This window comes from Nyctereutes procyonoides, unplaced genomic scaffold (assembly GCF_905146905.1).
Source record: "Nyctereutes procyonoides isolate TBG_1078 unplaced genomic scaffold, NYPRO_anot_genome, whole genome shotgun sequence".
In the NCBI taxonomy this organism is placed as follows: Eukaryota; Metazoa; Chordata; class Mammalia; order Carnivora; family Canidae; genus Nyctereutes; species Nyctereutes procyonoides.
This window is the reverse complement of record NW_026575131.1, coordinates 12,950,076-12,966,232: the sequence shown is the minus strand read 5'-3', so window position 1 is coordinate 12,966,232 and position 16,157 is coordinate 12,950,076. Positions and strand designations below refer to the sequence as shown.

Here is a 16,157-nt window from a genome sequence, read left to right as displayed (position 1 = left end):
TTTCTCAAATATTTTTCTTATCCCCGGCAACCCACACAGACATGCTGGATCATTTAATATTGTCTGACAGTGACCATCGTCACATTTATGGGTCACATTTTCCTGATTCTTATCTGTCCAGTGCTGGATATATGCTGAACATTGTGGTGCTACTCTGGAGTGTCTATATTCTGTTGCTTTCCTTTAAAGAGTTTTGAGTTTTGTTTTGTCAGTAAAGTTACTTGTGAATTAGTTTGATGCTTTAGAGCTTATCTTAAACACTGGTTAAATCAAGTGTGTTACAGTCTTTTTTTCTTAGGGCTAGATTGTCTCATTATTAAGGTGTAACTCTTTTTGACATTTTTCCTGAATGCCCCAAGTGTTCTCTGGAATCTCTCAGAACATCTTCTGGTCCCAAGTGAGCAATGAGAACATTGAGCTCACAGCTTCCCTGTCATTCTTCATTTGGTCTTCTGTGGTCTTACCTAACATATATGCAACTTGGTATTCAACCAAAGACTCAAGGAGGCCCCTGTGTAGACATCTGGAGCTTTTTTTCTGAGTAGTTCTGTATTGTGCTCCCACAAATACAGCCACCTCAGTCTCCCTAAATTCTGACATATCTCCTCAACTCAAACCAGTGTTGTTTTCTTGGATTCTCCTTCCCAGTTGTACCATCCAGAGAGGACTTCAAGGCAGAAAGCTGTAATAACCATGAAGATCACTTTGTTCCCTTTTCTCAGAGATCACAATTGTGTACTGCCTGTTGTCCAACATCTGAACAAAGTTGTTTCCTATATTTTATCTAGTTTTCTAGTTATCTAAAGTAAGTTCATATATTTTGTGCTGTGTCTAATTGTTCATGGCACCAATTACCAGTGCCAGTTATTCTATCATGAAGAAGCTGAAATTACATATATTTTTATGATAAATTGGCCCAGGCTCTGTGAGTTTTAAGTTTCAGAGCACTGGTTTATCTTTGTGTTTCAGCACTAGTATAAGTATAGAATGCTTTCATAGTTTCCTCTGAAATTTCATTTTATTTGTCATGTCTTTTCATGGATGAGTTGTAGAATCTTAACTTCTACTTTATTATGATTAAAGTAAATAATCTGAAAAACATTCAACTTTTTAGCCATTTTTTTTCCCCAGCCATTTCATATTAACTGGGACACTATTTCTTCTTTGGAGAAACATAGTACTTCCATATGTTGGAGCTCTGACATTATGTATGATACTTTGTTGGAAGATACTGATTTATTTCAGCTAGGAAATATCACTCCTGAACTATGAATTATGTGTGAAGTCTCAGTGTTATTTTAATATGGGTTGACACTCTTCCACTCTTGTTAATCTCTCTTCCTCTTGCAGGTAGTCCAACATGACCCGTGTCGGGGTGGAGCAGGATATTGGAACAGCCTCTTCCGTTTCAAGCATCTTGCTACAGGGCATTACTTAGCAGCAGAGGTAAGTAGCAGCTTCTATGTCTTTCTCTTTTAAGGCTGACACATTCCTTTTTCTTCATTTACCTGTGGCCATTGGGAATTTAGATGCTTAGTTACCTTGCTTTTCCTTCTGCTTTTCTGTTTCCTCTTGCCTCATTTCCCTGCTTATAGAAAAGAAAAGTAAAGATGATTAACACATTTTAGTATTTCACAGGGATTCCAATTAAGATGTGGGGAGAAAATATATTTGAAAATAATAACTATGATGGGAATGTAATGTACGGCATAATGACTAAGTTAATTATACTATATATTTGAAAGTTGTTAGAGAGTAGATTTAAAAAGAAAAAAAAGTAAAGAATGCTAATCTGGGATTTAGAATTAGAGAAATTTTTGCTTTTGCTCTCCTCACATTTTTTTTTCCTCTCCCCACATCTTATCTACCAGTCCTTGTCTTGATATGAATATCCAAGACTCAGCTATAGTGAAACATGGTATGTAAAGCCAGAAGCACTAAGACACATAAAAAATTAGACAACTTTATAAAGTATTCTGGTTCTCAGAGCACTAGTGGAATAGACAAGGTCTTATCTTTTACTTGCAGATATACCAAAAATCAAGAAAATTACTTTACCTTTAATGTCTATAAAGGGTTTTTGAGGAAAGGCAAGACTAAATTCTGAAGGACAGGAAGAATTTACTTTTTTACTTTTTGTGTTAAATTAAGGAGCCATCATACTGTGTGACACATCATACTGTGTGACACATCATACTGTGTGACAGATGCTGAGTTTTACTTTTATCTGCTAGAAGATGTACGATACATTTTCATATCAGATTCTAGTTGTACATGAAAAGATACCTCTCGTGGTCTGGTTCCACTGTGGGATGGCTCAGAGATATTCAAGGTGATGTGTGGATTCCAGTATCACTTCTGCAGCTGACCCCAAAGAAGGCCAAATCTAAATGTACTGAACCCCCAGGATGCCTGATACTCGTAAGAACTGATAATTTCAAAATACTTAAGAACCAAAGGTCAGGACTAAGTTGAAATTTAAAATGAAGCCTTAAAGAATTATGGACCCAGCTAACCAGCTGTGAGAAATGTCAATTACATGGTTTGCCAAAGTGGTTACATTATTTGTTATGTTCTAAAGCGAGTGTAACTCTTGCTGGAGGCCACACATTTTTTTTTTAATTTCTACCTAAAACTAAGCAGGATTATTAATGACTGGATACTGATCTTTTATTTATCTCAGGGTTTTAACTGTTGCTTTGTTAGTGAATTCATTGTGTTCTTCTGTCGACACTTGAGAGCCGTCGTTTGGTAACTGGTAGACCATTCCATGTGTGTTGTACTCATGTGTGTGTTGTGGCATGCTGGTTTCATGAACAGAGGGAAGGGACAAGTTTTTAGCTATTCAGAGATGTTCACAGGCCTTGAAGTCTCCTGCAAGTGGGGCCGAGTCCTGGAGTAATCAATGGATGTTTTAATTTCCTAATGATTCTTTTTCATCAGGTAGACCCTGACTTTGAGGAAGAATGCCTGGAGTTTCAGCCCTCAGTAAGTATGAGCAAGAGCCTTCTTGTCTCCATCTGGTAGGGTGAGGCCAAATGATCTGGAACCCCATTTTAAGAAACTACCACTCATCATTGAGCACTGGGGAAGGGGAAATCTTAGGATGCCTTAAAAGAGGGTCTTCTATGTTTCCCTTGAGGGCAGTCATGTCTCCCTGTGTTCTGATTGGTCTAAGACTGTCAGTGATGATGCTCTTTCTGTATGCTTATTCAAGGGGTCTTCACCTTTAAGTTGTAGAAGTTGATGGTATCTCTTGGAATGCCCCTAGGCTAGAGACAGAGATGGCCCTTTAGAAGTCAGCCTTTTACAAACGAATATCCTATTGCTGTTGACCTCAACCTCACCCAGATTTTTTCAGGGAATAAGTGTGTGAGTTGGATAGTGTCATTTAGATGATGGAGATAACACATGAGGCGTGGTGTTCCTGACATCTGATTAGACACTGAATTGTCTAACCATCTGTCCTTGCTTTCTGCAAACTCAGAAATAGACTTTATAATGTGGTTTGGAATGTAATAGCAACTAGATCTTTCTTTAGAGGCCGTATTGCCCATTAATGCTGCTTTGGAGGCACTTGGGTGTTGAATTGTCCACAACTGTGGGTTAAAGAGGGCAGTGGTTGTATTACATGGAAATAATAAGTATCTTGTGTAGTGCTTCATTCTGGTCTAGGATTTTAAAAAAAATGCAAATAGTTGCTACTCTGTTTGACATTGTGTGTTCATGTGATCATCTCTGGTGAATATGGTAGATGATATTGAGGCCATTCCTTTTATGCAGGTAGAGGGTTTTGAAAGAACTGACAGGCTTTAAAGTGGATCCATTAATAAAGGGATTGGGGTGGAGAAAATACAGAATGCAGTTACCTTTGGAAAGTCTGAATTCTGTGGGAAGGATAAACCTTGCAGTTGGGTTTGGAAAGAATGTTAGCTTTGGAAGGAACGAAGAGGGGTTCTAGCTGAGAGCTTCACATTATGAGTTCCTGAACTTGCTGCGGGAGTTCGTCTCTTTCTTGATTCTTGAGGTAGGAGCTGAGGGTCCTGCTCCTTACTTTCATCTTCCTCACCCTCTCTTCCAGAACTCATTTTGAAAGCTACCCTTCCACACGGACTGGAAGGTCAAGAGCACTGACTTGCTCCAACTTCTTGCCACTGTGCAGGGAAATCTGCCCAACATCTGTGCATAGTATTCATATGGCTGGTTTTCAGGGGCTTACACTGGCAGGGGCATCATTTTTCATCAGGCAGTTCTTGTCCTTGCACCTTCTTTATTTTGGGAGAAAACTGCCTCTTTGTGACTTGTATCTAATGGTATTAGCACTGCTGTCTGGGTTGTAACACAGAGTAGGTCACCTCTCGGAAATACCTTGGAAGGAGAGTTGTGGCTTTTGTCACTGAGAGCTGATGTCCATTTGTACCTTGAGCTTTGTGAGGAACAGGGCTGCTCTTCTGGCCTGTTGATGAATGAGGGGAGGTCTGGCATTCATAGTGCAGGAGGAAGAACATAGTGATCAAAAGCAAGGCAGGGAAAAGAGGCAGACCTGGGTATAAGTAGCAGAGCCACCCTTGAATGAGCTATGTGACTAAATGAGCTACTTTCCCCTCTGTGGCCCTCGATTCCCTCCTCTGTGAAAGTGGCAAATATGCTCATTGATAGGATGAAGTGAGGTGTGATGTGTAAGACGTGGCCTGTAGTAAGCTCTCAATAAGTAGCATTTGTGTCAGCTGCATATGATCAGTAGCATTTTTCATGTCTTTAAATCTGTGAGTTCATCTAATCTGCACAGCAGCTGTGTGAAAGGAGTTAGTGGAGGTTTTATGATCTTTGTTGAACCGATGAGGAACCAGAGAGTGGTCCTAACTCATCACATGTCTTGGTTCTCTCAGAGTTCGGTCATCTTTCTATTTTTTCATGCTTCTTCATGCCATGGTGGTGGGAAAAGCTGGAGTGTGGAAACTTTGTTCTGCTTATGGGTCATGTACGTCCCTGAGACCGGCTCTTAGTGCTTGTAGGAATCTTTGCTTGGAATCTCACTTAGCTTGTTCAGCTTGTTGTTCTCAACGTAGCAGCACCCATGAGCCACATGCTTGACGCCAGAGGGAGAGGAAGGACAACCACAAGTTGTCTCTTGTCTGGAAGACTTTTGTACGTGTGCCTTTCCTCCCACTAGGTGGCAAACGCTGACTGCACATAAAGAACATGAAGCGCTCAGTCGCAGGTCCAGATACAGACACTCGGTGCAATTTTAATTTTTCTTTAGTGTTCCTGGCCGAACACTAAAGAAAAGGTCGGAAATTGAACTGCCAGCCTGTAGCTGAACTAGGTGTCTCAAACTAGAATCAGGTTAGGGCTTATTTTAAAAGTGGTGTGTGGAAGACTTTGCAGGTCAGAATAGTTAGAAGAGGACAGATCTTTTTCTTGAACTGAGATATTTGTGCTCTCCATTTACTTCATACTTGAGTGTAGATAGAACAACAAGTTGTAGGTTTGTTTAGGTAGTGTTACAAGGTATTAGAAGAGAGGGCATAGGGTAGAGGACACAGAGCTTTGGGAGATATTAAAAGAACCATTTGTATTTTCTTTTTTTCTCCCTTCTCTCTGTCTCTCTCCCCACCCTCTCTCTTCTCTCCCTCTTTTTCTCCCCCCTGTCCCTCTCTCCCTATCCCCTCCCTTCCTCTCTCCCAACTTCTCACCCCTCCCTTTCCCTACCTGTACTCCCTTCTTTCTTTTCTCAGATCAAAATTGGGGCTGCTGATGAACTCTTAGAGCAGACTATTGCCTGTAATCTTAGATGTGGGGCCCTGGAATTAAATTCTCTCATGCTCTCTCCTTTGCCTTCTAAATTGATTTCCTTTTATCCAGTCCCCGTTTGGAAAGGAGTCAGTGCTTCAGCCAAGCAAAGCAAGTTTTTGACAAGGAAAATGTGATTTCCCCAGTAGATACAGGTGGATGTTGTCTTCTTGCAAAGACAAAAAATTAAAAATAATCCCACATAGAGTCACAGTGCTAGGAGACACCTTGCAAAGCCTATGAGAGGACGTGACAGTCTAAGCATGCTGCTTAAATCTGCTCAGGCAGATGGGCTCCGGAGCCTAGAATGTGTTTTTATAGTTTCTCAGGAAAGCTTTCGTCATTGGTCATTAGTCTTAACTGTCAGGGATTTTCTTCGGCCTCTGCCAAATCCCTTACATAGCAAGAGAGGCCCCCTTTTCCCTGAATTGTCATCGGCAGTGCTCCTTGATTAATTACAAACATTTTTTTCAGGGCTAGTCTGACTTCTCAAATATTTTTCTTGGCCACACTGGGATCTCTGCTTATGAACACTTGGATTCAGGCTTATTTTACTTTTTCTCCTGGGAAGTAGCTGTATCATATTATTGCTAGACAATTTAACTGTAGATTAACACAATGACCCATAATCAGATCCACAGGATGAGTTTTCTCAAAGTGCTTCTTTTCTCTTCCAACTACTGCAGATGGATGTAGCTATACGGACTTCTTCATCACCTATATAGCTCTCTTTCCATGGACATCTGTTACTGTAACCCTGCATTGTTTAAACATTTTTATTGCAACACAAGGAGGTAGAGTGTAAATATTCTTGGCATGGGTGGCCGATTATCATCTTTTATGATTGCTCTGAAACTATGGTTCTTTTCCTGCCAACTGCTGATGTTCACTATTGTTTCTTTCCTGTTCCTGTGGACTGTGCAGTGATTGTAGTGAGTGGAGGATCTGGCGTGCAGAATCCATGATTTATGACTTTTCCTCCTCAGGTGGACCCTGATCAGGACGCCTCTCGAAGCAGGTTGCGAAATGCCCAAGAAAAGATGGTCTACTCCCTGGTCTCTGTGCCTGAAGGCAATGACATTTCCTCCATTTTTGAGCTAGACCCCACCACTCTTCGTGGAGGTGATAGCCTTGTCCCAAGGTATGGTTCTAAAATGGCTTATCCTGAGGGGGTCAGAGCTGGTATATGTGTCTTGGCTGGGCTTCTTGGAATCCAAATCATCACTGCCTTTCTTGAAGCTTTTGTAAAGAATTTGTTCTGGTTGCCCATTGGAATGGCATCTGGTTTTTTAATGTAATGGCTCATTATTTATAAGTTCCCCGAAGTTGAATAAGAAGTACATTATTTTGGTAAATAAATCAAACCATAAGCTCAAGGAGCTCCACATTTCTAGTTTCCTCTACTCACATCCTCATTCCCAAACTTGAGAGTTCTCCTAGTCAACTGAATAAACAGTTGTTAAGAAATTCTGTAAAATGGAATATTTGCAGTTCACTGAGTACGTAGTAAAGTATTGAGAAGTCAGACCAGTGTCCTTTAGTTATTTTGTTAAATTTGACTCTTAGTTTGATTGCATAAGAATGTATTTTGATAGAGGGAATAACTGGATTCTGAAAGGGGTCAAAGCTCATGCTTAACACCACAATCTGCAGCAATATTATTAATAATGGCTTACATTTATTGAGTGCTTAACTACATGCCATATTCAGTGCTAAGTACTTTTATTTGTGTTATATTATGTCATCCTCACAAAACTCTCTGTGAGTTAGGTATTACTATTTGCCCCTTATTATAGATAAAGAGACTGAAGCTTGGAGCTCAAGCAACTTATCACACATCAGCTAATCCCTTTGCAGAGCCCATAATCTTAAATGCTGAAGACAGGGTAGTTGGGGGCAATTCTGACTCTTCAACACAGCATTGGCTAGCAGTGACCTCCGTGGCGTTTGTAGGTTTAACACATGGCGCATCTCACTGAGTATCATTTTGTGTTTCATTATTCATTCATTATTCATGTATGTCATTGCCAATTCCCTGTTCAACGTGTTGGTGATACTGGTAAGTGCAGTGTGGGTACTATCAGGAGCAGAGGAGAACCTTCTCTTGTGCTGTCAGGGCGATGAACGGAGGTCAGTGTCCACACAGAAGAGCATTTTACATTGCAAGGAGGCTTTTCATTGTGATACAGTAAAAAGGCCACTTGATTCTTAAACTCTGTGAGGTTGTGAATTCTATGAATATCTGGGGAAAGCTATAGATATTTCTCTAGAAAATCCCAAGTATGTGCCCAGCTTTGCATTTTCCAGGTTTGGAACCCCTAATTTAGACTGCCCCCCTTTTTTTTTTTAAGTAACAGATTTGTTGAGAGAGAAATCATATGCCGTACAATTTACTTAAAGTCTCAAATCATTGGCTTTTAGTATATGAGCGAGCAGAGTTAGGCACCTATCATCAGAATTGTAGGACATTTTTCACGAAAAAGAACATCATCCCTTTTCTCTGTTACTCTTATTTTTCCATGCTCCACCTCCATCCTTAGACTCACCTGTGTCCTGTCTTTATTGATTTGCCTTTTCTGGACATTTCACATAAATGGAATCATGTAACATGTGGTCCTTTGTGACTGGCTTATTTCATTTAGTATTTTTAAGATTCATCCATGTTTATAGCATGTATTAGTACTTCATTTTATCTTATTGCTGATTAATATTCCATTGTGTTGCTATCCCACATTGTATTTATCCAATTATTTTTTTCTTATTTTATTTTTTTTAAAGGAGGGTTAATACCCATCCTTTAAAAAGCTTGCTTGCTTATTTATTTATTTATTTATTTATCTATTTATTTATCTATTTATTTATTTCCCAACATAGGGCTTGAACTCATGACCCCAGGATTAAGAATTGCTTGCTCTACTGACTAAGCCAGTAGAGCACCATATATTCATCGAGTTTCTACCTGATGGCCAGTTGGATTGTTAGCCCTTTTTTGCTATTACGCTGCTGTGAACATTTGTGTACACATTTTTGGAGGGGACATAAGTTTTCATTCTCTTGGGTGTATACCTAGGAGTGGAATGCTGTGTTATATAGTAACTCTTGTCTAACCTTTTGAGGAACTGCTAGACTGTTTTTCAACATGGATGCACCATTTTACATTCCCACCTCTTGTATGTGAGAGTTCCAGTTTCTCTACATTCTCACCAATACTTGTCACTGTCTTTTTTTATGTGAACAATCTTGGTAGGTGTGAAGCAACATGTCATTGTGATTTTGATTTGCATTTCTGTGATGCCTAATGAGGTTCATCATCTTTTCATGTGCTTATTGGCCACTCATGTATTATCTTAGAGTTTTTCCCATTTAAAAAATTGAATTGTCCTTTTATTACTGAGTTTTAAGTGTTCTTTATTTTAGATATAAATCCCTTACCAAATATGTGATTTGCAAGAATTTTCTCCCATTGTCTAGGTTGTATTTTCACTTCCTAGATGGTATCTATTGAAGTAGAAAAATGTTTAATTTTGTCGAAGTCCAATTTTTCTATTTTTTCTTTGATTGCTTAAGCTTTTGGTTTCTTAAGAAACTATGCCCATTCCAAGGTCACAAACAATCATGCTGATCTTTTCTTTAAGAGTTTTATAGTTTATGGTCTTTACTCTTAGATCTTTGATGCATTTTGAGATCCCTTTTAAATATTGTTTGTAGTAAGGCACATTGCTTTTTTTTAAAGATTTTTATTAATTTTTAGAGAGAGTGTGTGAATACAAAGGTAGGGGCAGAGGCAGAGAGAGAGAGAGAGAGAGAGAGAGAGAATCTCAAGTAGATTCCATGCTGAGTGAAGAGCCCACTGTTAGACTTGATCTCATGACTCTGAGCCGGAATTAAGAGTCGGACCAACTGACTGAGCCACTCATGCACCCCAGTAAATTGCTTTTTAAAAGCTTCCTTTCTCATTGACTTGTTAACTAGACAGGTATAGGTCTGTAGAACACATTTACATTTTGGTTTAAGTAAGTTTCCATATGTTATGGCCTCTGTTCTGGAAATTATTTAATAAATTTCTTTAGGCTCCCAGGAGGCAAGGGAATGACAGTTATATTACATACTAAATGTTTTAGTTTTCTAGGGATAGCAAAGAACAGAGCCCTTTGATTTGACATATCACATTGTTTTATTTTATTAGAAGGTGCTTCGTGTCATTCCCTTGGCAAAGAGAGTAAGGTGCTAGTTGGCCATATTCCCCAATGGGTTGGAAATTCACATAATCCTGTAGGAAGGGGGAAGTCTAAGCTTTTAGGTCAGATGGCCAAGCAGCTTTGGCTGGTTAGAGACCCCTGCTTTTGTATCCACATCAATTCATTTATGTTTCTCTGTTGGAAAACTCTCAGTGGACTAGTTGTCCATAGGTAGATGGATTCTGAACTTTTAAACAAGGGAAGCCTTGTATTCACCAGGGAAAAAGTGTCCAATATGGTCTACCAGTGTTAATTACCAGTTATGATCTTGAACTTGGTCTTAGCTTTAAATTTTTTTTTATCTGTTCTTGCCTTTGACGAACAACCTAAGAGCCACAATTAAATGGGCTTCTTATTCATTGGTCCTGTGGAGGGATAAAAAAAACCTTAGGGGTAGTATACTCATTTCCCTGTATCTTAACATTATGCTAAACATTGCTTGTTTGAAGATCAGGAAGTCTGAAAGTAGATAAATGAATGTCTCTGAAATGGTATCAACAAAGGAATTTTTGTGATGGTCACTGGTTACAAGGCGACGCCTGGGTGGCTCAGCAGTTGAGGGCCTGCCTATGGCCCAGGGTGTGATCCTGGAGTCCTGGGATTGAGTCCCACAACGGGCTTCTTGCTTGGAGCCTGTTTCTCTCTCTGCCTTTGTTTCTGCCTCTCTCTCTCTCTCTCTCATGAATAAATAAAATATTTCTTTTTAAAAAAGAATCTTTCCAAATCAAAATGAAAAGGATAATAGCAAATCCTGGATATACTAAATAAGATAATTAAATTGCAATATACGTGAAATAGATGCATTACATGAACATTGGGAGAGCATCCAACTTTGTGACTGTTTTATAATTGTCCTGATCTCATGGCTTTTGAGTTAAGGATTGGGAATGGGACTTAGAATGAATTGATAGAATGCCCTTTGTATCTTAAATATAATTTGACCTAGAACTTTATAGAATGTAATTATCCAATAAAAACCTAAGCTGCAAGCTTTGGTTATAATTTGAAATTAAGAAAATGAGGGATCCCTGGGTGGCACAGCGGTTTGGCGCCTGCCTTTGGCCCAGGGCGTGATCCTGGAGACCCGGGATCGAATGCCACGTCAGGCTCCCGGTGCATGGAGCCTGCTTCTCCTTCTGCCTGTGTCTCTGCCTCTCTCTCTCTCTCTCTCTCTCTCTCTCTCTCTCTCTCTGTGACTATCATAAATAAATAAAAATTTAAAAAAATCTTGAAATTAAGAAAATGAGTGCAAGTCACTCAGAAGAAAAAAGAATTGCAAATCTCTATCAGATTTCTTATTTGTGTTTTTTCATGTATATTTGTTCTAGTTAACGTAAATATCGCTATGGTTGCCCTTATTTATAATGTTCAGGGCTGTTAGAATGAGGGAAAGCAGAAGGCAGAGAATGTACTGAAGATACATGTCTGGTCTGATGCTCTCCCCATCCCACCTCTTTTCCATGTCAGTACCATTGCTCTAAACTCCTCTTAACACAGATGACTTCTATGGTCCCTTGTCTGTCCCAGCCCCACCAGTGTTCAAAGTTCACTCAAGTTTTCTGTAACAAAAAAAACTTCCATGACTTCCTGAAGCCTCATTAATCTCCTCCTCTGAAAGTCCTTCAGTACTTGACTGTCTCCCAACTTAATGTTTTTTAATGTGCATTTCCTGTTACTTACTATTGCTTGATGTTCATTGATCTTGTCTCACTAATGTGGTAGATTCCTGATGCAAGAACTAAGCCATTATTTCTATTTCCCTAAAGCAAAATTGAAAAACATGGTAAAATTATCCATGTTCACTATAAAACAACAACTACAAAAATTTGTTAGTGTCATGGAGAGCAAAGAAGCAAAAATTATGTAAAATTTACTATTGAGAGATAACTGTTAACATTACGGTTTATGTAGTTTTAGGTCTCTGGGCACACAAATAACATGTATATAATTGATTATAAATAGAATTATGAGGCATTTTTACATTTTCCATTGAATATATTTTGTATATATTTCCAAGTATATACCAATTATAATCATTTAAAATAACTAGTATTCTAGTGTATGTACTATAATTAGTCCATTATTGAGACATTGGATTGTTTACAGTTTTTCAGTATTGTAAATAATGCTTTGTTTTTATTTGTACTTGTACTGTCATCTCTTAAGTGAGAAATCTAAAAATGGGATTGCTAGATAAAAAGATAGATACATTGTACTTGTTTTATAAAGTGCAAGACTCCCTTCCCGTGTTCCCACCAGGAGTGAGGACAGATCATTTCCCTAAGCTCTTTTAAATACTGGGTTATGTCAGTCTCTAAGATCTTTGGAATATGATACAGTAAGATGATATATAGTTTTAATTTGTATAAATTGTATACAAAGGAGATTGTATACTTCCAAGTTTATTGGCCATTTATATTTTGCTTTATTAAATTACTGGCTTATGTTCTTGTCTCATTTTCATTTCCAGTATTGATGTTCTTTTCTTACTGATTTTAAAGATCTCCTTATAAATGCAGATTAATCACCTTTATATGCCATGTGATATTCTTTCATTTTCCCAGGTTGTCTGTCCTTTCTCTTTAAACTTTGTTCATGATTTTTTTTTCTTTATGGAAGATACAAAATTTAAAATGTATTTTAAGGTGTATCCATCTTTTAAAATTTATGACCCTAGTATGTTGCCAAATGTTTCAATGGCTTTCCCTACCACAAGATTATTAAATATTAACTCATTTTATCCTAGTAATTTTATTTTTTGCTTTATTGATCCATATGAAAATTTCAAGTGTTGCTTCATCATCTCTCATGATACATGTTAATATATACTCGGTAAATACTTTTTGTTACCCTGTCTCATGCTCAGTTTGTTCTGAGATACTTTTTCATAGGAATGATCTTGTATTTAGAAATAGAGCATATTCCAATGTTAGAATCATTATGATTTCTTATTGTAAGCATATTAGAATACATCTCCTTAGTATGCAGACATTTTCTCCTTAGTCTATATTGTCTAGTGTATGTAGCAAAAAACCATTTTGGTATCCCTCTGTATTTTGATAGAATATATTTTAGGGCAGGGGCTATAGAGAACCTAAAAATTCCTGTCCTCCAAATCCTTTTTCTTTTTTTCCCCCTTTAGAAACTCCTATGTCCGGCTGAGACACCTGTGCACTAATACCTGGGTTCACAGCACAAATATCCCCATCGACAAGGAAGAAGAGAAACCCGTGATGCTTAAAGTAAGTTCTGGAACTTGGCTGTCTCCTTTGGTCTTGTGCTCCCTAATGAAAAAGCTCCTTTGAGAACAGATGGGGGAATAGGGAGCTGTGTTTTGTTGGTTTGGCCAGTGTGTGGTCATGGACAAAGTTGAATGCAGTGAAAGAATTCTCTCCATGGGACCTGGCTAAAGCAAGCCCAGACTTTTTGAAATAACCAGAACTTTTTATTCCATGGCTTTTGCCCTAAAGATTGAGCAATTGTCTGGATTTCTTGTCTGTTTGAAGGATGATTTTAGCTCAGGGAATGTTTGCTTGTGCCTTGAGGCGCATCAGATACCTAATCAGCTTTCCCCAATCTTTATTATTTCTTTATCTCTCTGTGTATTTAAATATGCATTTTTTTTAAAGTTCTCTCAGCCCCTTTAATTTCTCTCCCAGAGGCCCACCTCTCCTTCACTACCTTTTCCAGGGTCATAGAACATAAATTCACAAACATGGGGATTTTGTTTTTAAAAAGTGAAATATTTTTTAGTGATGGGGGAGGTTGTTGGAATTTTTTTCTTCTATTTTTATGAACATTTTCAGGTATATAGAAAAATTGAAGGAATGGTAAATTGTCTACCCTTATAATACTGAGTCAGTAATTACCATTTTGCTTATTTGCCTTTTCCTTATGTATTTATAAACATGTTTTCAAATTACAACACTCTTAACACGCTTCCTTTAATAAATGGAAGTATGGGGTAGCCTGGGTGTCTCAGCGATTTGGTGCCGCCTTCGGCCCGGGGTGTGATCCTGGGGACCCAGGATTGAGTCCCATGTTGGGCTCCCTGCATGGAGCCTGCTTCTCCCTCTGCCTGTGTCTCTGCCTCTCTCTCTCTGTGTCTCTCACTAATAAATAAATCAAATAAATAAATAAATAAATAAAGGCATGAAATGATACCAGAGTCCATTTTCTTTCTTTTTTTTTTAAATTTTTATTTATTTATGATAGTCACGCACACACACACACACACACACACAGAGAGAGAGAGAGAGAGAGAGAGAGAGGTAGAGACACAGGCAGAGGGAGAAGCAGGCTCCATGCACCAGGAGCCCGACGTGGGATTCAATCCTGGGTCTCCAGGATCGCGCCCTGGGCCAAAGGCAGGCGCTAAACCGCTGCGCCACCCAGGGATCCCCAGAGCCCATTTTCTGCTTCACGCTTCCCCACAGTAAGAATCTCTAGAGAGGTAACAACTAGTAGTGATTTGAGGTACTTCTTTCCAGATATGTTCCTATGTCTTGTTGATTTTAACGGCAAGGTATAGCTCCAGCTTTTTGGGTAGCCCAGTGTCCCGTAAATATAGTGCTTGTTTGAAGTTTTGCTCTCTCAATCCAAAAGACAGTTCCATGAAGACCATTTTGCTTTTCAGATTGGCACCTCCCCTGTGAAAGAGGATAAGGAAGCTTTTGCCATAGTTCCAGTTTCTCCTGCTGAGGTTCGGGACCTGGATTTTGCCAATGATGCCAGCAAGGTGCTGGGCTCTATAGCTGGGAAGCTGGAGAAAGGCACCATCACCCAGAATGAAAGAAGGTGAGGCTTCCCACAAGAACCAGACACACTCATCCTCAGCCCCTGGATTTTTTTTTAATCCCTTGCTTGCAGAAAGACTAAATGCCAACTCTGAACAGTTGTATGTGAGAGGAACAGGCCTTAGCCTTTATATGTGGCTTCTACTTGTGATTTTCAAGAACCACATTGACTTGAGTTTCTAAAGTTGAAAAGATCATCTTTTTTCTTTGTCTCTAATTTGGCCTCTGGGGCTACCTAAGTAAATGTTAGGGGCCAGTGTTACTCTGAAATAAAATTTGATGGCTTATATTTTGTGAAGGTGGTTATCCTTTTGTGGACAATAATGTATTGTGTGTATTTTACTCTTTTTGGTAATTGGTTGTCATGTTTAAGGAAATTGGGAAGAATGGATCTGCTTGTGTTAAACTGACTCATCAGGGCCGAAGTCTTCTAAGGTGAAGCTTCCAACCTATTGGATGTTGACTGTTCCCCATCTCTAATAGCTTCTTTCTCCCTAAGGTCTGTAACCAAGCTACTGGAAGACTTGGTTTACTTTGTCACTGGTGGCACTAACTCTGGTCAAGACGTACTTGAAGTGGTATTCTCCAAGCCCAACAGGGAGCGGCAGAAGCTGATGAGAGAACAGAATATCCTCAAGCAGGTCTGTGAGATGCGACATACCTGCAGTCTTTGTAAGAAATCAGTAGGCTCACTGCTTTTACAGAGGGCATGGATGGCTCCCACCTGGAAGGCTTGATCAACTGACTTTTCAAGAAAACAGACTTGATTTTATAGAGCAGTTTTGAGTTCATAACAATAGTGAGTGGACAGCACAAAGTTTATACCTCCTGCCCACACACATGCATAGCCTTACCTATCATTTACATTCACCACTGTAGTGGTACATTTGTTACAGTTGTTAAACCTGCATTGACACATCATAATCCCCCCAAATCTATAGTTTTATATATATAGATTTACTATTTGCTCTTGGTGTTTGTACACTTACTATTTGGGTTTAGGCCAATGTATAATTACATATCCATTATTACAGTATTATGCAGAATATTTTCACTGTCCTAAAAATCTTCTGTACTGTGCCTATTCATCCCTCATTCCCCTCAACCCCTGGCAACCACTGATCCTTTTACTGCTATCATAGTTTAGCCTTTTCCAGAATGTCATATAGTTGGAATCATACAGTATTTAGTTCTATGTTCTTTCATTTAGTAATATGCATCTAAGATTCCTCTGTAAATTTTCATGACTTCCTAGCTCAGTTCAGTTGAAAACATACTAGTTGACTATCAACATGTGAGAATTTACCTGTTGGGAACTCCAAGAAGTGTT

General features: G+C 38.9%; 1 protein-coding gene across 5 annotated transcripts in view; it reads left to right on the top strand.

Annotated features, from left to right (window-relative positions):
• Positions 1-16,157, top strand: part of ITPR1 (inositol 1,4,5-trisphosphate receptor type 1) — a 318,830-nt gene that overhangs the window by 135,130 nt on the left and 167,543 nt on the right. For 3 of the 5 annotated variants that reach the window (XM_055343238.1, XM_055343240.1, XM_055343241.1), the window contains exons 11-16: positions 1,351-1,446; positions 2,944-2,988; positions 6,780-6,934; positions 13,174-13,273; positions 14,668-14,828; positions 15,327-15,468. In XM_055343238.1, coding sequence (XP_055199213.1) covers positions 1,351-1,446; positions 2,944-2,988; positions 6,780-6,934; positions 13,174-13,273; positions 14,668-14,828; positions 15,327-15,468 — 699 coding nt within the window. The remainder of the gene's footprint in view (positions 1-1,350; positions 1,447-2,943; positions 2,989-6,779; positions 6,935-13,173; positions 13,274-14,667; positions 14,829-15,326; positions 15,469-16,157) is intronic. The other 2 variants (XM_055343239.1, XM_055343242.1) reach the window with 1 other exon arrangement.